At 43.4% G+C, this 23,675-nt stretch overlaps 1 protein-coding gene across 1 annotated transcript in view; it reads right to left on the bottom strand.

Moving 5' to 3' along the window:
* l1cama (L1 cell adhesion molecule, paralog a) overlaps positions 1-23,675 on the bottom strand; it is a 43,779-nt gene that overhangs the window by 15,825 nt on the left and 4,279 nt on the right. Inside the window, 4 exon segments of the mRNA XM_063891674.1 lie at positions 1,127-1,329; positions 2,055-2,157; positions 3,863-3,877; positions 5,179-5,494. Coding sequence (XP_063747744.1) covers positions 1,127-1,329; positions 2,055-2,157; positions 3,863-3,877; positions 5,179-5,305 — 448 coding nt within the window. The 5' untranslated portion in view covers positions 5,306-5,494.

Here is a 23,675-nt window from a genome sequence, read left to right as displayed (position 1 = left end):
TTGACTTTACTCCTGAAGCAAATGAAAGAGAATGCACTACAGAAATGTGCAAATGTTTTTCTTCTGTTTTGTCCTGTATAATTCATACTGAATCCTATAAAACATACTAACCTGTGCACACATTTACAGTGTAAAGCCAAGATTTCTGGTCAACTTGAACACACAATGTAGTTGATCAGGAGTATTAATTGAAAATCCCCATTTGAGGAACTTCAAGCCTTTTAGGAAGCGCATAAGACGACATTCGCTTGTCTTTTGTCCTGCAGATGTAAAATTATTTGTGAGTCATACGTGTTCCCTCTCCCCACCTCCCCTCCGCCCATTGTTGATAACCCCACAGGAGCTTCATAAGAGTGCTTCACATGACATCAACTCAAGAGCGTTTCTGGGGAAACCGTTGTCAGGGAAACTGTGAAGGAAGGAGGTGGCCCAGGGGAGAGCCAGTATCACAGGTGGATGGATGCACAGAGGTGCTCTTTACTTTTGCCCAGGGGCCTGTGTGTGTGTGAGTGTGTGTGTGTGTGTGTGTGTGTGTGTGTGTGTGTGTGTGTGTGTGTGTGTGTGTGTGTGTGTGTGTGTGTGTGTGTGTGTGTGTGTGTGTGTGTGTGTGTGTGTGTGTGTGTGTGTGTGTCTGTGTGTGTGTGTGTATATGCTGATTATCATGTTATTGCATGTAATTATATTCTGGGTGGCGGTACTCTCGGTGTGAGCCCCCATCTGCTAACAAATGAGCTCTCTATAAAGCAGGGTGAAGGGAAAGGTTTATATGCTGGCTACGCTCACAGCTTTGTATATCGCTTTGTTATTGCTGATAAAAACCCTTAACCACATGCCTCTCTGGACCTTGAAGGCATTTACAGGAGCCCTAACAGTGAAATTGACATCTATAAAAGACTTCTGTGATGAAACCTTTTGAGAAAAATATCAGAAGAGGTTTGAATAGTTTGATCGGTTTTCAATAGTGTGTTTGTTTCTCAAGGCCTAAGCAAAAATAATCCCAAATCGGCAAATACTCCCTGAGCATGATGGAATATGAATATCCAAGTTAGCCGTCAAAATGTAATGCTTCTGTCTCAGTAACTGGTCAGTTTATTGTTGGATTAATGAGCCATCAGCATGTTCTTACCATCAGTGCTGAGCATGGCTTCGTTAGAGACGGCTGTCCCCAGCTCGTTGGATGCGTAGCAGACATATTTGGCTTGGTACGGCTTTAGGCTTTCAATATTGATACTGAGTGTGTAGAATGCGGATGCGCCCGCGCTCTCAGTAACCTTCAGCTCTGGGTCACTGCCTGGGTCAAACTCCTCTCCATCCTTTGTCCATCGGAAACTTGAAAAAAAAAAATATATATAAGTTACGCTGTAGGGTTGAGTTTTCATTCAAATGTCATAGTAAAAAAAACAATTTCCATGCATTTCCAAATGCAGCTTTTTTAACACACACGATATGTCCTTACATGCCACTGAATTGATGCAAAATGTTCAACAGATGCCCCAGTGGGACTCATGAGCTAGTGCTGTGTAATTGCGATATTCATCTTTTCCTTGGCAGTTGGAGCAGTTTTCCACTTCGAAGCAGCTAAGACACTCTGAAAAGATTGCTTGAGGGCTTAATGACGTTTATCCCTTGTTGAAGTGAGTATTCTGACTGGGAGAGGCTGTGCTTTCATGTATTACTAATATGTAGATGTCAGCTGAACAAGGACAGGGAAGGTCACCATTCCCAGTTGTCTAAAAAGATAACCAGTGTCTGAGCTCCTCCATTATTAATACAGCATCTTCAGTATGTATTTGTGTGTGTGCGTGTGTGTGTGCATGCGAGTCGGTGTGTGTGTGTGTGTGTGTGTGTGTGTGTGTGTGTGTGTGTGTGTGTGTGTGTGTGTGTGTATGTGTGTGTGTATGTGTGTATGTGTGTGTGTGTGTGTGTGTGTGTGTGTGTGTGTGTGTGTGTGTGTGTATGTGTATGTGTATGTGTATGTGTATGTGTGTGTGTGTGTGTGTGTGTGTGTGTGTGTGTGTGTGTGTGTGTGTGTGTGTGTGTGTGTGTTGACTAACATGGGTACAGGGTTGCCAGTGGCTTCACAGTTCATGACAAAGTCTTCAACACTAAAGACGGTGACAGACTCCGGCTGTATCATGATCATCGGAGGCCTCTTTACTGCAAGAACAAAAAGTAATTAGTCACAACACCAGTTATAAATATACATGTGTTGTTACACACATATAGTGTTTAAACAGACAGAAACACATGCACACTCTAATAATAGTGCTGCAGTCTTCACATGACCTGCTTTGAGTTTGCATGCTGCTGTAATAACTCCCGCTATGACACACAGACATATATCTTCTTGTTGTAACACACGCATCTCTATGGGCATTGTGAAATGGCTTACCAAGCAGCACAGAATAACCAGAGATACCACTCAGTTTTACACTTTAACAGCTGCAGAAAAGTATATTCAGTCAATGTCACTTAGAAAGACTCCCTAGAGAAAGAGATGAAATGTAGGACAAAGAAAAGAGAATAAGAGAGCGGGCAGAGAAAATGGGTTGAGACGAGAGGAAATTGATTTAGCCTAATGTAAGAGGGAGAGTTTATGTAAAAGAGATATATGGCACAGTGCTTCCTGTCTGTGTGCGACGGAAAAGTACAGTAGGGGAGGGGGGAACATAGCAGGGAATTTGAAGGAAAAAAGGAAAGACCACCAGACGAGGTTTCTCCTTCTCTGTCGCCACTGTCCATAACAGCCATAAAGCATAGCCTCGATAACAGACTCATAAAAAGCAACATGCTGGGATTTGGAGTGAATACTGTATTGAACCGGCATCAACATGCTTTATGGGCCTGTGTCGTTTTTTCTGTTCTGTTATTCAATACTTATAGATAGAAGCATAAATCTTGTTCTCCTCATAGCTTTAGTACACTGTCTGCTGTTAGCAGTGGAATAGAGGTCACAGCTTGATATTTTTCAGTAGCGTCTTTAATTTGACTTTAAGGGAAGAGACAAAGCCTGCGGTGAATTTACATTATGTAGGTAAATGGGCTGCATTATATGTGGAAAAGGCGACAGAGATGAAGAGCTGAGCAGACAGGGGAGATGGAAAGGAGTGCAGCGATGAGACCATGCAGAGAAACAGCGTAAAGGGAGACAACGGTGGAGATTAAAAACAAACAAGGGTAGATTCACAGAGCTTCAGAAAGAGATGGATAGGAAAAGTTGGGAAATTTAATGAAAGAATTCCCACTGATAGAGCAAATAAGCTCATTTCCTCAGCTGATCAAATTGAGGTCTGGGCTGCAGGCACAGCTCCATTATTGACAGATGAGGGGAAGAGAAGTCAGTGCTTAGTGCTTTGACTCCTCTTTATTTCCCCATGCCTTTGATCTGACAGCCCTGCTGCCTCTTAACAGACAGCAGCTCCTCACACTTCCTCTTCCCTGTTCCTACAGGGATCTCACCTATGGGAGAGCCAGTGATGCTGAGCACACACCCACATAAAGAAAAAGGTCCACAGAAACAGGTACATGTTCCCCATACAACACACACACACACACACACACACACACACACACACACACACACACACACACACACACACACACACACACACACACACACACACACATCCTCAAGTAAAAACACAGGAAATGAAACAGATGAATCAACACGAAGACACACTCAAGCATAGCACTGTAAATGCACACTAATGCCTGATTCATTAAAGTGCAGCACAGTGCTACAGGAACCTCACAATATGCTGGAAGGAAAATAACCTCTCTCGCATAATGAAAGTGTTTACAATGAGCTTTGCCAGCACCTGCATTAAGATGGATGATTGTCAATAAAGTTAAAAGCACTTACGATCACTTATGTGGTCTGTTAGTCCATAGTGGTGGCCAGAGAAAAGGCAATGAGGGAAACAAAAACATTTTAGTTACAGTAAACAAGAAGGGAAAAGAGAGTTAATATACAGACATGGTGTAAACAGATAGATAGATAGATAGATAGATAGATAGATAGATAGATAGATAGATAGATAGATAGATAGATAGATAGATAGATAGATAGATAGATAGATAGATAGATAGATAGATAGATAGATAGATAGATAGATAGATAGATAGATAGATAGATAGATAATTGAACCACAATTATGATACATGGACGATAAAGCAGTGTAATTTCTCCTGTAATGGAGCTTTTAACCCCTGCCTGCTTGACACAGATTCTAACGCATCTCCTTTATTGATCCCGAGCTCTGTCCCACTGACACTCATCAACATGGCAGAGGCTCGCTAATCGAAAGGCAGGGGACACCTTGACCTTTTACATCTTTGACCTGCTCCGCCTTCCTGCTCCTCAACATCATTCCTTCATCCTCCTCGGCCCTCTCTCCTCTGTGTCACCTCCCCCATTAGGGAATTAGAATTGGGGATTTACTGCATTTCATCAACGTTTACAGGTCGATGGCATGTGTGTCCACCGTGTGCGATATGTTGTTTTGAAGTCTGTGTGGGCGGTTAAGGATTGTGACTCACTGCAATAGTCTTAGATAAAGAGAGAACAACAAAAGCAGCAATGGAAACAATATTCCCTCTCCCTCCCTCCTTCGGTCCCTCTCTCTCTCTCTGTGTTGGAGCTCTGTAGGCAGGCCGACAGCAACCAAGGAGATGAAGATCAATTTCCCTGCAGGGCCACAAGCTCAGCTGTATTTCTAATGCCCACATATTGCATCGAGGAGGAGGAAGAAATGAAAGCGAGACAGTAAAAAGCCTTGCTGGATTTGTGTTGTATAATCCAATTGTTGATTAAATTACTCCCCAATCAGATTCTGGTTTGCACCAAGGAAACCAGATCAATAGTGGGACTAATCAATTCAGTATGAGGGGATCAATTACCAAGTAATTAGGCACACCAGATGAGCGCTACCCAAATAAACCTCAGACAGTGAAGTATTTTGAGCATAAAAGAGCAATTCAACCCTGAATATTGAGGTTGTTGAAAGGGAAACACATGCTTATTCAGTTCATTTGCACTAATTCCTCATGATGAAAGATCATTATTAGCCGAGCTTTGATGAATCAACAGTGTAATTAGCACAACAAATAGATCTTTGAACCTCATGGAAACATTTGGTCTCCGTTAACATGAATGGTGCCATATTAATCTGTACTCACAGTTGGTGGGTATGTGTATGGCTGCTTGGCTGGGCTGGGCAGCAAGGGAGAGGAGGAGGAGGATGGGGAGGAGGCGTGAGGAGCACTGCCCCCTACTGCCAACCTGCTGTCGCTGCGTGTGAGGCATTGCTCACTGTCCCATCAAAGTCCCACCTGCTCACACACTCGTACAGTAAAACGCACAAAGAGGGCAACCTCACAAGTGTGAGGCTTTGTTTCTTTTCCAGGGAGGCCTTGGCTTTGCCTCGTACGTCCCTCTTGTCTTTTTTTCTGCTCTTCTGTAAGTCAGGTCCACGCCCTCCTGCTGGTCTTTTCTCTGAAACATAAAAGAGAGGGGGGAGGTGAGGGGAGGACAAGTGGAAAAGCGAGAAGGAGGGGCGGAGAGGGGCCATGTGTCAGAATGGGAGAAAAATTACCCTGCACCATGTGGTCAGACCTACAGTATACGCAGACCGAGACACAGAGTTAACACACCAATCAAGGGTCAATACATCCCAACAAAAGCATCAACAATGCCTAGCACTGAACCTGTTCTGCAAAACAGAAATCATTTGTGTAATTACATGACCAGTGGCCCATATGGAAGGGCCAGTCAGCAGGACAGATGGACAGAATGCCACAACAAGATGCTGACCAGAGCCTTGCAGCGCCCAGATGGGCTGTGGACAGATAGATGCAGATTGATGAAGTGACAAATCAGATAATACACAGAGACATACAAATAAATAGTTGATAATTAGGTTGACTGATCCTAGGAGGAACCCAACAGTACGTAGTGTACATGGGCGATGGTACTGTGATAAGTGTGTGATAAAGATGCTATCAGTCATGGTGAGTAAGGAAGGCCACCCCTACTAGGAGTCTATCCGTTCTCCATCTGTACCCTTGGATACGGTCCTTGCCACAACATGCAGGCTGTCCTCCCTCGCGGCACCACATGGCGCAGCCCGCTGACTGTTTACACTGCTCAGTATCACACACAAAGAACTGTTACAGCCCTCACTGATTAAGACATACATGTGAGACAAAAGAAAATGGCGATAATCGAGAGAGGATTTGGCAGCTCTGCAGTAATGGCTGTCTGATTGAAAGAGTCCTGGCTCGGCGCGCCAATGTTTGTTGGCAATGCCTCAACAGAGAGATGGCTGACCTTGGAGAGTGGGGGGAGGTCAGAGAAGACAGGAGATGAAGACGATGGAGAAGAGCAGGGGGTGAGAGGAGGATGGAGAGATGTGATTAACATTCATTTATTTTATCTAGAGGGTAATGGCTGACCAGTTATTACAGGGGATGTGTTCATGTCACTAAGTAAAAAAACACCTAATGAACAATTTCTTCATCAGCCGGAATATGGGATTTCTGTACATCATCAGAGCCAAAGTAGGGGAAATTAAAAGCCAAACAAGAGCTGAGTCTTTAATAAAGCCATTTAACTAACATCATTAGGAGTAAATGAGCCATTACACTAACTTGCTCGGTTTGTCAGAAGAATGGCACAACACGAAACATAAAGAGGGAGAAGAAGGAGGGGTGAAGTGGGTGGAGGAACTGAGGGGAAGATAAAGAGGAAAAGTGGGTTTGAAGTAGAGAGCAAAGGAGAGAGAGAAGTGGAGGTGAGGGAGGAGAGGGCTGGAGTGGATGAGAGAGGGTGAGAGGTGATGGGAGGAGTGGAGGCATATGGAAGAAGGGGAGGAAGAGGGATGACAAAGGCTGACAGCTGTGACGCTAATCCTATCCAACCTCTCGCACACATACACACACATGTGCAAGCCCTTCCAATCAGTGTGCATAATTTGTTCACTTTCTGTTTGTTTTCTTCTTCCTTTACACTGCTTTTTATCAGCTGCTTTAGTGGTTGTTGTTCTCAGGAGACAGGGGCCCAATTACAGTGATCCGGTCTTAAACCAGGCTTTCCGAAATGCCATTAGAGGCAGACGAATGAAGCGGGGCTAGTCAGGGTATTAGTACTTGTGTTAATGCGATCTAAGGTTGGACCTTGCCTATCAGTGCCCCCTCCAAAGAGACTGGGAAGGAAAGCCAAGTGGAGCAAAGCAGGGCGCTGATTAATGATGTGGCAGCCGTCACTTGTCATGCCGCCAATCACAATTCACCAAGTGACTGTGCTGTATGTGCACACACACACACACACACACACACACACACACACACACACACACACACACACACACACACACACACACACACACACACACACACACACACACACACACACACTCAGGTACACACATGGGCAGTAACAGACATACAAAGACGGCTGAAATGCATGGATAGATCGACAGAAAGGAAGGCAGACCTCCAGCGGTATAACAGAGAGGATCAGACTGATAAAAGGTCATGGTCCAGTGGGCCTCAGTCAGGAAGTAGACCTTGCCAAAGAATATTGCAGTCATGTTGAGTATGAGCAGTAAAGGGGAACACTATAATGGGTTGGGAGGGGCATTGACTGAGAGAGAGAGAGAGAGAGAGAGAGAGAGAGGCATGGAAGGTTGCCATGTAGTGCGGCTGCCCCAGTCACCCAAACACGCTGATGGCACTGACTGATGTGGCCTGACACGCAAGCACGCAATCTCACTCACACACACACACACACACACACACACACACACACACACACACACACACGCACGCACGCACGCAGGCACACACACACACACACACACACACACACACACACACACACTTCCAAACTCTGTGCGCGGCATGGAGCCTCGTAGAGCTCCATTATCACAGGGGTGAGAGTCACTGACATCGAAGCAGATGCCTGATTTCACTTCTTCAGGGTGTCCGCTGTGCAGCTGTCAGCGATCCAATCCCAGCCCTGTTACCTGCTTCATTGGACAGGGTCAAAGGTCACGCCTGCGATTGCTGTTTGCAGCTGGGCTGATATGACCCACCGCAGTGTCTCTGAGTGCTTTTAAAAACTATTATCACCACTGGGATGTCAACTGGCGCCATCAGATGTCATTCAATCACAGGAAGATTGTAGAGCAAGCAGCGCTGCGTTGAGATTTAAGGGCCGTGGTAGTTTCATTTTTTCAACAAAAAGCCTGACTGCAGAAAATTAGCCGCCAACAGGCCATATATTAAACGAGCCAAATCGTCCAAGTCAATTTTGCAACTTCTTCAATTATTCATGATTTTCTGCTTTGAGGCATTTTGCTTACAAAAAAACAAGAATAACCCAAACACTTTGTATTATCCTGTGAGTGTTGCTATCATTAGTAGAATTTAATTGCTGTACGCTATGTAGTGTGTACCCCCCTTGTCATCCATTAAATAGAAAATTGCACCTTTCCTTTCTGTGCAAAATGTAGTAATTAGCATTAAGTAGACATGTTGGGTGTTGCCAAGGACTTTGAATGCTGAATAGGCTCTTATCGGTGGAGGAGGGTGGGGAGGAGAGACAAGATCAAACATCAGGAGTCAAATCATGTATGGAGTTTCACACATACTCTGATCCCCACCGTGCCAACCACCCACATATACATGAGAGACTTTCACTGTTTGCTTCATGTCCTCATGTATCCATGTGAGGAGCTGCTATGTTGATGAACGTAACCTGGTATATTTTCTCTCAACACATTGAGTAATGCAGATATGAGTTCTGAAAGCTTCTCTGTACTTTCATCGGATGTGCTGCTCGACTGGATTTGTGTATGTATGTTTGTGTGTGTATGTGTGTGTGCGTGTGTGTGTGTGTGGTGTGTGTTTCCGTGCATGTTCAAACATGTGTGCAGGTCTTGTGTCCTGTCATGCCTTGCTTTTAAATATTAACTACCTCCAGCTGTGAAGATGTGTAGGGGGAGAGAATGCGGGATGGAAGGAGGGGGGAGAAAAATAAATGAATACATGCCCCCCTTTACCCCCTACTCTCCCCCAGGGTTCGTCTGTCTGAAGAAACATCAGACTGAAAGGAGATGGACGTACGGACGCAGGGAAGTTCGAGCGATTTAGACATAAACAAAGAAAACACTCACAAGGAGAAATGGTCTGATGGGCATTACAGGATGAAGGCAGTGAGACATTACAGGGGTCAACGGATAGTATAAGTGAGGAAGGGGGGGCAGAGAAACAAGGTGATGCTGGTAGGGTGTAGATGATCAGGCCCCCTCCTGAGTGAATTATTCATAGAGATCCCCTTCCTGTCGGCACAATTTGCCCTAAATTCTCCCAAATCCATAATTCATTCACAAACCACGCCATGAATTTGGTTTGGACCGATAGCGATGCTGTCCATCTATACTGTGAGATCGCCTGTGAGACTGTCTGATTTTCCCCTTCACTCCCCCCCCCCCCCCACCCCTTCTTCTCTCTGGCAGGGTCATACTTTATGCATGAGCCTGTTGCAGTGAGACAAGTCTCAGACACACTTTGTCGCTACAGCAGAAAATTACCACAAATCATGTGAAATAATACTAGCTACCTGTTTCTGCTCGACTCCACAATTCACTTTTTAACACAGATATGTCTTTCATCATTCACCGCGGTGAAGATTACATTTGTTCCTCACATATTGTTCTTAAAAGCCAAGCCCCTATAATAAGAACGGTCCAAGAATGATGAGTGCCCATTTTCCTGTCGCCATTTTTATCAGTCTTCTTCCTCTCCTCTTGCAGCGCCCTCGGAAGCTGACACTAAAAGCTTTCTCCAATTCCCCTCCGATCACTTTTCACAGAACATTTCCTCGTCCCCCTTCCTCTCCCCTCTTCTTAAATGCCTTTCACTCTCGCTCGGACAATAGGGATTGAGGCCGATTAATTCAATATTTGCAACTTTAATGGAAAATTAGCCTAACAGCACAGTGGGAAACCAATAACTCGCTCATGCCGGTAGTCTTTGTTTAAAAGGCCAAATAGCGTGTGTTTCAAGATCGATGATCCATGGTCAACTCCAAATGGAAATTTACCAGCAGAAAAGGCTGCAGAGCTATGCAGCTTATCTGGAATCAGGGTACACAGACAGCGCATTTATCAATACCACTATTAGCATAAGCTTTGCGGTTAGATGCGTAGCGACTCCCACTAGTTTAATATGCTGCAATAGAAATCACGCCATGTTTTTCCAAATGTTGCTCCTCTTTCAAAGACCTCACCTTACCCCCACCCCCTTTGTTGTGTCAAGGGTTAGGGTTTAATATTGGAGTGACACAAAGCTGGAGAAAATAAAGGTTGTCAGAGGAGCCGTAAGGCCAACCGCCCACTCTCCCTCTATCCTGGTCGCCATGACAACATGGTCTCCACACAGCAACCCCCCTTGAACATAGAAATTCAGTTATTCACACACATGGACACTAACGGGCTTGCGATATCACTTACATATGCGCCCGCACGTACATACGATCACTCATTTGCTGCCAAATACTCTTAGGCCATCCCTCCAAAACACACACACACACACACACACACGCACACACACACACACACACACACACACACACACACACACACGTATAAGTACAGTACAAATACTGGAAGTCTTCACATCTATACTATTTATGCATACTTAAACCAACATGTTGAAATCCATGACACCTCACTAGGCAGAACGTGTTTAAGTTACTTAAAAATGTATAAAGTGAAATCCTTTACAGACCCATCCAACTGAAAGTTCAAATACAAGTACAAGATTCCCAAAGTCCTCAACAAACCTCTTTCCTCTGTTTATAAATCACCCCTTTCTCTTACCAAGACTACAAAAGAAGCTACCTCTGGCGTGACTTATTTATTGATGTTTTTCCCCTTAAGACACAATGGTAGAATGGTAACATATAAGAAGTGGTGAATAATTGAAGCAGAAGGGAGTGGACTCATTAAGACATCCGTAAGGGCTGAAGAAAGAAAAGAGAGGCAGGTGGAGGGAAGTATGGATAGAGGAAAACTGGCAGAGAGAAAGAAGGCCAACACCGGCGGGAGATCAAAGGAGGGGATTGACAACAAAATCAACAACCAAAAAGTCTGAAAAATTCATAGGACGTAAAAAAACAAAGAGAAAAAGAAGCGGGTTGGAAAGAACAAAAACATTAAGCATGACAGATGTGAAAAGCGATCTGGATATGCGATCACTGACCAGTAAAAGCTCTGTAACGATCAAAAGCTGGGGTGTTACCCCTAATGTAATAGTGTATCAGATTCCCTGCATGTGTGTGTGTGTGTGTGTGTTTGTGTGTACATGAGTCCATGTGTGTTGCAGTGTGTATCAGTAAAGATCAGCCTGTGTGTCAGCGGGTCAGCTAATCTCTCTTGTCAGCTAATGGAGCTGGTCTTGCTGATGGAGTGCTGCCTATAGCGCTCTCTGCTTCTAGCATGTTAGCTGCTGCTCACTTAAGCCAACAACTGATAAGGTAATGTGCTTATGGCTTGCCTGTCAGTCAGTTAGTCGCAGGAAATGGGGATGAATGGTATCAATAAACAGAAAGGACAAATAAAAAACATAATGGAGCAAAATGGAAGGCTTGTGTGTTTTGTACATAATATCAAGACTGTTGATGCCAAGGTTTTATGGACACAACCTGTGGGCAGTGCTGCAATATTGAATCTGTTATTTAATTTCCTTTCAATTCACCTGTAATCACAATAAATATGGAAAGAAAGCAGACTGTTCATTGGAAAAATACACAAAGACAAAAATCTAATGATATACTAAACTGTATGCCAATTGAAAACCATATGTATTCTATGTTCACTGTATGTATACAAAACCTCACAACCTTTTTCAGTGCTACACTGTAGCCTGTGGTAGTCATTTGCTACATTAGCAGCTACATCAGTCAGATTCTGTGCCTGCTGCACAAAGCGCAGTAATTATGGAGACACACCCTCCGTGTCAGGCAGAAGATATAAGATGTGATGCATACAAGCACCCCCATCCACACTGCATACCCTTACAGGTACATTGTTATGCACTTTGTGTTCAGGAGGAACATGCAATGATGAACACATATGGTTTACGAAGAATTGTGGCAGGATAGTTTAGTGTCCATACAGTAAATAGTTAATGGCGTTAGCGTGAGCAAATAGGAGCAATTATGACATTATGAAATTACCTGGAAGAGCTATTATGAGTGACCTTCTCTCTCCCCTCTCCCTGCTTCCTCCTTCCTGCAGCCTGTGCTTGCACTCCCTCTCTTTATCTCTCACAGTCAGCCTCTCCCCTTTTCTCCTGTTCCTCTGGACCTAACAGCCTCACTTCTGTTTTTCTTCTTATTTAATGTGCGTTTTGACCTTCACTGTCACATACTTCTTTTTCCCTCTACCTTTGTGACAAAATTGTGCTGTTTGTGTGAAGCGAGGCTCAGTGAAGATCTTTCAGCAAATGTGTTTATATGCAGCCATTCATCCCTTAGAGAGACAAATTAGAGGGGGATCAGACGGGTAAAAGGGAGATTTTATGTGCGTGTGTGTATGTGTGTGTGTGTGTGTGTGTGTGTGTGTGTGTGTGTGTGTGTGTGTGTGTGTGTGTGTGTGTGTGTGTGTGTGTGTGTGTGTGTGTGTGTGTGTGTGTGTGTGTGTGTGTGTGTGTGTGCTAGCAAAGCCTTTGGGGATCAAACTGGAGCCAGGCAGGCCAGTGAAAAAGAAGCTGACATCAGTGTAGTATCTACATTGTTAGCCCTCAAACCAGATGCAGCAGCTTAACACTGTTGGAGATGAAGAACCAGCTACAACAACACAAACAGCAACAACACCAGAGGGAAATCAGCCACTGAAGCACATGCTGGAATAACTTTATCATGGCATATGTGTAAAGGCAAAACACATAAGCATTTATATTACTTTATTTTTGTGATTTAGGTCGCATTGTTCTCAAGTCACCCATGCATGCACACAGTGTATAAAAGCAGCAGAAGAGAAATATGCATAAGCCTCAAAAAGTAGACTGAAGTGCAAAGGGTTATATGATGAGCCTCGGGTGTGAAGGGGAGCATATGTGTGTGAGTCTGGGTTGCATCAAGTGTGCAGGTCTGTGTGGGCTGTTGCAGGTGGGGATGTCTGAGGAGGGGCTGTGCAGTCAGTCATCCTGCAGACAGAGAGGAGGAGGAGAAGGAGGAGGAGGAGGAGGAGGAGGAGGTGGGAGGGGTCCCTCGGGTCAGGTAATAAGTGGCCCGTACAGCTCTGGAGGACTCAGCTGCCAGCGACTCGTGTGACACGCAAGGACACGTGGTCAACTCCGTAGGGACTACAGGCATGCCCCACCCCGAGGAGAGGGCGGGGTGTATACGTGACCTGCGACCTTCACCACAACAGGTTAGACATATGTGATTGTTATGTCTCTGAGAAGTAAAAAAAACACTTTTACTGAAGAATATCAAAGAAAACGGCCTGTGTCTCAGACTCTTAACCAGTGACATGTTTAAAATGATACTTCAATAAGGGGATTTTTTTTGCGGCAAGTTTCCCTGCATATGGCTTTTTTTGCCAAGATTTAGACGTTGCCAGGCACACACGTCGAGTTCTCCTTAGGTTAGATATAATCCTGTCTTTTCCACCACTTCAGGGAAATGAGCTGCTGGCAGAGCAAGGTCACACATAGTGCTTTGCTAACACATTTGCATAGAATGGCACCAGTGGCTAAACGACTGTGGGAAAGAGGCAGATTTTTTTTCAGAGTCTTATGCGGGGCATAACGCAGTCACACATGAAATTACCGAAAGCCTTGTATATCAAACATGCTTACACCCATGTACAAAAAGCATTGCCACAGTTGTTATGTTAAACAAAACAATGCAGAAGGAGAAATACAAAAAGCAAATCAAAACAGTTCTCGAAATAGTGCTAGCATAACCTGTCCTCAGTTAATGGACTACCATAGAGAAAAACAGCTCACAGTGCCAGGTGATTCACGTCTGCAGAATAATTAACCAAGCCAAACAACAGCTTCATGGCAATCCCATTAACTTTGTTAAAAGTTGCAGAAGCAGCACTTCCCCTTAAGTGCTCCTCATCTAATCAAATACAAAGGCTTCTGGGGATGAGCCAGAAGATGTAACCCCTCTAAACAGCTAGTTAATGTCTATTGAGTGAATTCAGAGTGGAAAAAGAAGAGTGAGGTGTGTGTATGAGAAGAAACAAGAGGAGGAGTTATGAAAAACAACGACATTTTAAAAATGATCACAGTCTCAATTTTTCTTACTTACCTCCACCCTCCGGCACTCTGTCTTCTGTTAAGGGAACTAAAACCACTGTTTATTTGAGTGCTAACACTCTGAGTAAGCAATTGTATTTGATTGATTTGTTTGTTGTTCAAGTTGCAAATCTTTTTTTGTTTCTGCTGTGTTTGCACTTACTGTTTTTTCTTTTATGCTTCGCAGACTCCCACAACACGTCAATGACAAGTCAATCTATCAGATTTATCTTGGTGAATTAAAGATATTAAAAACCAGACTCTCAGAAATACTTACTTCTAATATCTGTACATTCTCCATAATTTAAGTCATCTTAATGAATTGATTTTCTGTATTACCCTGCTCGCGACTAATAGATCACAGTAATTAACATATTTCAATATAGGCCTCACCATCTGCTGTTCTAAACACTCAGCACAAATTGTCGCTTTTTTACTGCAGTTTTGTTTTGTAAAAAAAAAAATCAATATAGAAACAAAACTGTTATTATATAAGTGTGTGCGCTGTCTCAGAAAACTGTGCCGCACTGGAGCTGCTTCTTGTCTCTACATCAGCTTGTTTCTGCCTCTCTCATCTCTCTCTGTCATCAACACACACGGGAAAACCGCAACGGTCGGATACGTGAGCCTCACACACACTGTCGCTCAAACCCGAACATTCACACACAAATAAACACACCAACACATACACACTCAGCAGCAGACTGAAGGTTGGTTTAGGTAATTGCCTGGCAAGACAAGTCAGTTTAAGGGGATTTGCCTGCTATTCAAATCGGGCTGAGTGAGGATAAAAGACAGACACGGGAAACAGAGTTTGCATGGTGATGTGGCTCCGGAGCTTCAAACATCTCTGCTTACTTTGAACGAACCACCTGTGTTTGTGGGTTTTAGGAGAAAGGGAGAGTGTGTGTTTGCCTAGGATGTGACAGGTCAGTATTGTTATGCATGACTCATTTTGTTTGTTGTAGATTGTGTCCGTGTGTGTGTCTGTGTGTGTGAGGGGTGTCTAGGGATAGGTGTCAATACTCCTGCTTCCCTTCCCTTTTCTCACACTGCTATCACCATGACAACCTCCTGACTCCAGCTCAGCCTCACATAGAAAATATTTCTCTCCCCTCCCCCTCCGACATGTTCATCCTCCTCACCCCATCCCCCTATTCTCTCTCTCTCTCTCTCTCTCTCTCTCTCTCCTCTCTCTCTCTCCCTCCCTCTCTCTCCCTCTCTCTCTCTCTCTCTCTCTCCCTCTCCCTCTCCCTCTCCCTCTCTCTTTCTGCACTTTATACTTTCTACCTTCATCTCCCGTCTCCAGCATCTCTTGCTCTTTCCCCATCTCTGGCCTTCTCCAGTTCCCCTGTTATGTCTACATGCTCCCCACACTTGAAAGAGTTCCTCCTTCCTGGCTGTCGTCTTTGCTGAAAGTCTGTCTGTTTGCGCTCTTCCATCTCTTTCCCTTCTGTTCTCTATTCTCTGCTCCCTTCTGATTGCCTCTCTGAACTCATCTTTTCCTCAACCTGAACTCTTTTAGCTCACCCCTCCCTCCCAGTCTTCTTCCCCTCCCCTATATAAAGAAGCTTATGAAGCACTGTTTTTTTATCTGTGCTACACTACATCATCATTACAACCTCCCAGCAAACATCATGCACAATGCAATTACAGGTAGCATTCTATCAACCTCTGCCATCAACTTTTATCAAGCCTGAGAGAGACCGTCCAGTCTGAGGAGAAATTTGCGGGCTGGCACAGCATCGATACAATCCTTCGACCCTAAGTGGCTGACTAACTCCCATCACATCTGTTATCATTATCATCAGCAAACCATTTTTGCTCTGTAACTAAATCCAATCATTACCAATGGAGTCCGCAGCAGAGATCTGTTTGAGGCGGAGCGGCTTGTGCTCTGCAACAGAGGAGGGCCAGGCTCCATCAAAGGCTGCAGTTGTTATCTGAGGCGCGCAGCCCCGTCTCTGCTGCAGACCCCTGTCTCTGCAAATCCCCCTCCCCACATGTCTACACAGCTCAGGCCCCTCCACGCACCAGTGTGTAGTGGTGCAAAGAGATCAAGGACGTGACATTTTCCAGAACGCGCAGCAATTTTCAGCCAGGCGCAAAATGAAAGAGAGTAAACAGACAACCTGTTCCATCCCGCCCGTGTTTGCCTCACTGTGTGTCTGTGCGTCATCCCCTGTCAGACGGATAAAGGGAGTGACAAGTATATCTGGCTCTATATTATCTATTCGAGGAGGCAGACAGTGAGAATAGGCAAAAAAGGTGAGGAAGCTGTTTAATACGCTCTCTATCTATATTGTTTTGCAGAGCTTCACTGCGCCTCTCTTCCTTGCTCCCGTCCTCTTGCATCATCTTTCCTATATCCCTGCTCTTCCTCCTGGGGTATTGCCCTCACACTGAAGCCCCAGCTGTGGCCACAACTCCACTGCAATCTCATCTCTCTTTCCTCCTGTTTTGCTTCAGTTATGAGAGGTGACAGAAAGGGTTTGGCCCCAATTCTATCAAGGGAGAGGAAAAACAGATACAGAAACAGAGAGTAGCCAAAGGGATGCACAGGAAGTTGGTGTGACCTTATCCTGCGGCTAAACTACCAGCTAATGAGTGTTTCATAGAGAGTTAGGCCAACAAGGTCTGACAATCCACATCTATACTGTAGACCAGTGGTGGGCCGTCAGGGCCAGCAAGGCCTTCTCTGCTGGCCTAAACATCATCAGAATATAAATTAAATTTTGATATATTTTTTCCACAAATACGTATTAAATTATTCCCCATAGTCTATTCTCTTCATTTTATAGCGTTCGTCTTGGCTGCGCTGCTTCCAGCCTCAGAACGAGATTTGGAGGGCTGGCCTTTATGTTAGAGCTTTTATCCAATCATATTTCAGCCATAATGTGTTGCTAGGGTCAAAGAAATCTGCCCTTAGGCCTTCAGAATCAACAGTGCGGGCAGCTGTAGCTTAAAGTGAACGCAAACAAAACTGTGGCGTTAACCAATCAGATTTCGAGGTGGCGACAACGGGCCAGCTAGCAGGCGTACGCTAACGTTAGCACGTGCACATCTTCTGATTGGATACGAGGCAGAGCTAGGCAGTAGGCAGAGCCAAACAGTCTATGGGCAAAGCTAGCAAACAGAACTAGAACTTGAGCGAGCTAATTTGTGTAGATTTCTACAAGCTATTTTTTTCAACCCACAATGGCTGAAGGAGGAGAAGAGATCAATTTGGTAGAAGATATAATTACAACGCCATTTTCAAAACGAACTTTTCATGTAAAGCTACACATCTTGAAAAGGGAACGACCAACTCCAACGCTAGCGAGCCTAGCACAGCAGGGAAACTACGAGCGGTACCCCTGGCTCTCAGCCTCCGAGAGGCACTGCAAATTGTACTGCCGGGAATGCCTGGTATTTGCAACTGATCGATTTGGTGTTTGGAGCCACACTAAATTTGCAAACTTGAGTTGTCTAACCAAGGCAGCAACGAGACACCAAAGCACAGCTGGGCACTTGGAAGCACTGGTGCTTTTGAAAACCTTTGGGGACACCCGAGTGGATCTACAGCTCAACGAACAAGTGCGCAGGGAAACGGAGCTCCACAACGAAAGGGTGAACAAAAATAGGGAAATATTGAAAGACTGATTGATTGTGTCCTGTTTTTGGGTAAACAGGAACTTTCATTTATGGGACACGATGAAAGCGCCGAGTCCAGAAACAGAGGAAACTACGTGGAGCTTCTTTCTTTTCTTGCTGAGAACAACACAGATTTGCATTACCACCTGTACACAAACAACATGTTTACTGGGACGTCAGGCAAAATACAAAACGACCTGATTTATGCTATTGCTGAAGTGATGGGAGAAGAGATCAAAATGAAGATTAAAAAAGCACCCTTTGTCGCTGTTATGGTGGACGAGACGTCAGATGTGGGTATAGCACAGCTGGCACTTGTCCTGCGTTATGTGACGGACACAGGTGTCAAGGAGCGGTTTGTCAGATAATCTGATTAATTAAGTTAACTGTAAATGCTGATGTATTGATTATAAATGCTTCGGAAATATTAATATAACTCTGTTGTACTTGACTATGTTAAGGTGATGCAACGCCCGGTTATACTGCGTTTCTGTCTAAATGTATAGTTTCTAGAGCCATGGCGTCATAATGATGGTATTAAGAGGTGGAATAATTCAGGTAGGACTGTGTAGGACATCACTGAAGGCCTAGGTGTGAAATGCACGGCCCGCCACTGCTGTAGACACACACAAAACAAAGATGCTTGCGGCCAGCTGGTGATACCATTGTGTATACTCCCACAGTCATAGAAGCAACAGATAGGCACACCTTCTCAGGGAGAAATAGACCAGTGGCAATGTTCTAGTAAACTGCCACTATCATAGATTTAAGGTTCAAGGTTCAAGGCTTTATTTGTCATATGCACAGCAGATACAGCGTATATGTTGGCAATGAAAATCTTATGTCGCGTGCTCCTCCAACAACTCAACTCAATTTAAATCTTACATCCTGTGAAAGCAAAACTAAATGCTGATCGTGCTGGTTCCTATATAGGACACCCAGACAGCACGGCAGCAACTCCTGCCAGCAAGCACAAGCCAACAATTACAGCTTTTACAAACCAACATTTTCAACACCTCAGAGTCTGTTTTTTCTTTATTTTAGCTGAAAAGAGAAACCAGCTTTTGTGACACTTGGTGTAGGCGGACGGGTCTCACAGGCTGGCTGAGAGGCCAAAACACAGGAAGTGTGTGACGGCCACGCAGCTAGTAACAGCCATGTCACTAACATTTACTGTTGGATTGTTTGTCCCCCCTCTGAACCATGGGCAGGGCTCACTACACAGTCATAAATAAAACACACACTGTCTGGACTACTGGATGGCGGAGAGGCAGAAGGAGGAATGGCAACACAGAAGGCATTGGGGGGAGCAAAAGAGGGGAAGAGTTACGAGGACGTATAAAGATGGATGATATATGGAACTTGTGGAAAATAAACTCATCCCAGCTGAACACATTTTATACTGTTATTTCAGTAGGTACCATTTGTGTTGGGGGTTGTGTTCATTATTTAATGGAGTCACATTGTGACTATGTACACAGCCTGGGAAGAAGCAAGTGAGCTGCATTTGGGTGTGTGTGTGTGTGTGTGTGTGTGTATGTGTTATGCTTCACAGGTGTGCATCTGCCTCTGTACGCAGTGACATTTTAATCACTACAGGATCTCTGTCCCCTACCCTCCAGTGTCTCGCTACTTCCCATATCTCTTCCCACATTGTCCTCCCATCTAAACCGCCATACTCTCACACTTCCTGCTCATCGCCCATAGCAGGATCACAATTTAATGGAGCAATAAACATCATTATAGGTTACTGTTAATCAAAATCCTTTTCTTCTCTTCCAGTGCCGGCACCTTCTCTCCTGCTTCCCCTGCCCCACCCAAGTGTATAAGGCCTGGAGGATGAGGTCTTTGCTTTGTGTATAATTACCTCCTTAAGCTTGTTACGATTGTCTGGGCCTTCTGTCTGTTCTCTCCTGTTTCTCTTTTTATCTTCATGGGGTTTCTTTACTGCTCATATTATTTTTTCTCTTCATCTCCCTCCTTCCCCCGATGTGACATCTGCACCCTGGTATAAATCTATTTTTCCTTGTTGTTGCTCCTGTGTTTCCTCTTGGGAATTGTTCCTTTTATCTCATCCTCGTATTAACTAGAACCCTCACCCCATGTCTCCTTATCGCTTACATCAGTCAGTCCTCTCTTCAGCATAGATTTCATTGCTTTACAGAAATCGCTACAAGACATTGCACCCTACAAGTGTGGCCACAAAAAAAATTGCTCAATTTTCCCGCTGTGAAGCAGAGAACTATGGCTGATGTAAACAGACGGTTTTATAGCTAAATATAGAGTCTCATTATTGCAGCCCGGGCACTGTGTGAGGCTCTCTGTAGCGCCATGCCCAATTACCTCTGATCAATTCAGGGAGCAAACTCAAACAACTCCAACACCAATCTGACTTAAAAGTCTGTATTGAGAAGAGGCTAACAAGATTTTTTTTTAAGGTAGACAGAGAGTGGAGTGTGTAGCACGTTAGCGTGGCCTGATTTATTCTCGCTTTGAGCAGATAAAAAGGGATGATGAGAGGGATGTGGGTCATAACTAACACGAAAAAAGCAGATGAGGTTATATAAACCCTTACTTAACTGTGTATTGTCTCGCTGACATGCAAATTATTGGCAACATGGCCAAATAAATATAATGAGATGGGGAGGCATTCCAAAATATACTTGGCAGAATGGACACTGGACGGACCTCTTAACTGAAATATCTTTTTTCCCTTTTTCAATTAAATTATAATGAATAAGTGGCAAAGAAAACACAGACTGACAAGCAAAACTCATCAGGTGAATAAGTATAAACTACATGAGTAGCCAATAATTATGATTATGATGGTGATAATGAGAAAAAAAAAAGGATATAATGAGCCTAATGTTCATCTGAGGCATTTTACAGCTCACATCGACTGGGAAAAAGTCTTAGGGTCGTAAAAATGTTTACCCCTCACTCTCTACTTGTGTTTCTTGTCGATCTCTACTGTCACTCTCAATACAGGCTACAATGCCAAAAGAGAATCAACAATTTATGGCATTTTTAAGATACACAGTTTACATATAACTGATAAAAGAAATATCCTGAGATGCATCATGAAGGACGTGGCTGCCCCCTCGAAGCAGCTCATGGTTCTGACTGTTGCTTCTCGTGAAAAACAAATAAAGAGTACACGTCTCTAAATCCTTTTCGTCTCTTTTTCTCTGACATTTCTTTACTCCTTGACATTTCCTGTTCCCTCTTTGTATTTGAATCTCTCTCCTGCTGCTCATAATCAATGTTTTCCTCTGTAGAGCTTTTGGTACAATCCTCCCTCTTTGTCTCCTTGCCTTTTGTCTGATATTACCCTGTTTTAACCTTGTCTGCCCCTCATCTGCCCTCCTGCAGCCAGCGCCCTGCACACATGTGGTGGGTGTAGTGTGTAATAGGATGGCACAGTAGGTGAGATTAAATTAGCCAGTGTATGGGGATTACAGCCCACTCAAAACCTGATCCCCTCCCACTCTGTGTAATCCAACACTAATGAATATATGATGGCTGACACAGCAGATAAAGGGCCTGCGAGAATCTACAGTCACAATATCATCAAGACAAGCAGAGACAAATACAGAGCCTGTTTGCTAGACATCACCTGTAGCACTCGAGGCCACTGTGTCTGCTCAAGTGTGGGTAGATGCTCTTGTTTCATGCCCCATCTATTTCAGTTATGGATAATTCAAATGAAGTGAAGGTATATAGTCTGGGAAGAGAAGAGTGAAAGAAAATCGATATACTTAAATGTAAACACTCCAAATAAATAAACCTTTAGATGGATTCAGAAAACCACGCAGTCGGTCAGCACTTCACAAAGCATCTGTTGGCTACAACATACATGCATTTAAAGACTTCAGTCATTTACAGCTGAGGCACATAACTCCCAGACTGATTATCAGAGTTCTGAGGAACATCGTCTTGATCAGTAAATTCTTGGGCGTGCTTTGATCTGTGATGCATGAGTCTCAATGTGGCAGTTTAGTTCAAACATGTTAACTACTTGAAAGTGATAGTGCCTCACTGCCAGGATGTTTTTTAGGAGGAACTTCCTAAACTCTGGTCAAGCCACCACGCAAAACCTTCAGTCATGACTGCCAAAAAATACCTTTGCAAAAAACAGACCTGTAAGTACGAATGGCGGCAAGAACACTTCTTTTCCTTTTGTCTATTGAATGTCGGCATGAACTGTTTTGATATTTGCAAAGGAAAAAACTGGGCTACAATGAAAGCTATGTCAAGGACATCGAGAAACATCGTCAAGCAGTATTGAAGAAAAAAACACTTAATAGAGCGGTATGATGTAACTTAGAGCAAAGCAACCTTGCTGAAGTATCCTACAGCTCTGAGATACATCTTGCCTCCGAGTTTCATTAAAAATGCAGCAGGCCTCTCAGCAAAAAATCAATAAATTAGTAAACCAATGCTGTCATGTCCCCTTAATAAACAGCCTGTGCAATGTAATCAAAGCCTTAATGGCACCATACAATGGTCACAGTTGCTCTTAACAAATAAACCTCCTATATAGGAGGATCAATGTATTAGCTTAGCGATATAAGACTAAATTTGCTATATTGGAATTTCCAAATGCACCCATAGAGAGAATAATGGTGTTTAGGGTGAACCTTCACCTGCTGCTATCTGCTGATGTTTTCCTTAAGGCAATTGTTAGAAAGAAAAAGAGGGTCAAGGGTTTACAAGCTTTAAATCAAGACATTTTTATTAAGGCTGGCCACTGTATAATAATAATAATAATAATAATAATAATAATAATAATAATAATAATAATAATAATAATAATAATATAATAATATAATAATAATAATAATAATAATAATAATAATAATAATAATAATATAATAATAATAATAATAATAATAATAATAATAATAATAATAATATAATAATAATACATTTAGTTCAATTTTAGCTTCCTCTTTTGGTAGAATTGGGTTCTAATTAATTATCTTAAGGGGGACTACACACTGTATAAAGTAATCATGATATCATCCATATGATTAAAGAAAAAAATGAGCATTAACTAAAAGCTTCTGTATTAAATTTAACGACAGGAGCTTTATAAGGATGAGAATGAGAGGCAGAATAAACGCATTATCAACATTATGTGAGGCAGAAAGGGCAGTACATAATTACTTAAATTTAAGCTTTTTTACCCAGAAGACATTAAACTAGACCACTTGGCCATCAGACACTAGACATTTTATTTCACAGACTAAGCAGCAATAACCCACATTGTTATTCGATGTAAAGTTAATTCATTCATGAAGTCATCCTTTTGCTGCACACTGTTAAAAGTGAGTCACGCACGCACACAAATGTGCAGAAAAACATCTTTGTCAACAAACAGAACACTTCTTAGATGCAGTTGAGAAACACACAGAGGGTCAATTTAGTCCAATTATAGTCTCTGATGTGGACAATAAGGCCTTTCTCATGGAGTGACGCTCAGGGGAATTATTTCTTTTTCACTGAGACAAAGAGATCATTTTGAGACTTCGAAAGGACATGGAAAGAATCGAGGAAGCAAAGAAAAGGCCAGACCATCCACTCTAATGTGTAGATTCATTGCTTTGCTTCTTTCAGGCCTGGTTCTTTGATTTAAACAAAGTGGACTGAAGGAATTTCACAAAAAAATCACAGAATATCTTTTTAGTTTTGCACCATTTGCACCGTTTAGAGAAATTGTCTAC

The sequence above is a fragment of the Eleginops maclovinus genome, chromosome 1, assembly GCF_036324505.1.
Source record: "Eleginops maclovinus isolate JMC-PN-2008 ecotype Puerto Natales chromosome 1, JC_Emac_rtc_rv5, whole genome shotgun sequence".
NCBI lineage: Eukaryota > Metazoa > Chordata > Actinopteri > Perciformes > Eleginopidae > Eleginops > Eleginops maclovinus.
The sequence above is the reverse complement of the archived record's forward strand: the minus strand, read 5'-3'. Positions and strand labels throughout refer to the sequence as shown.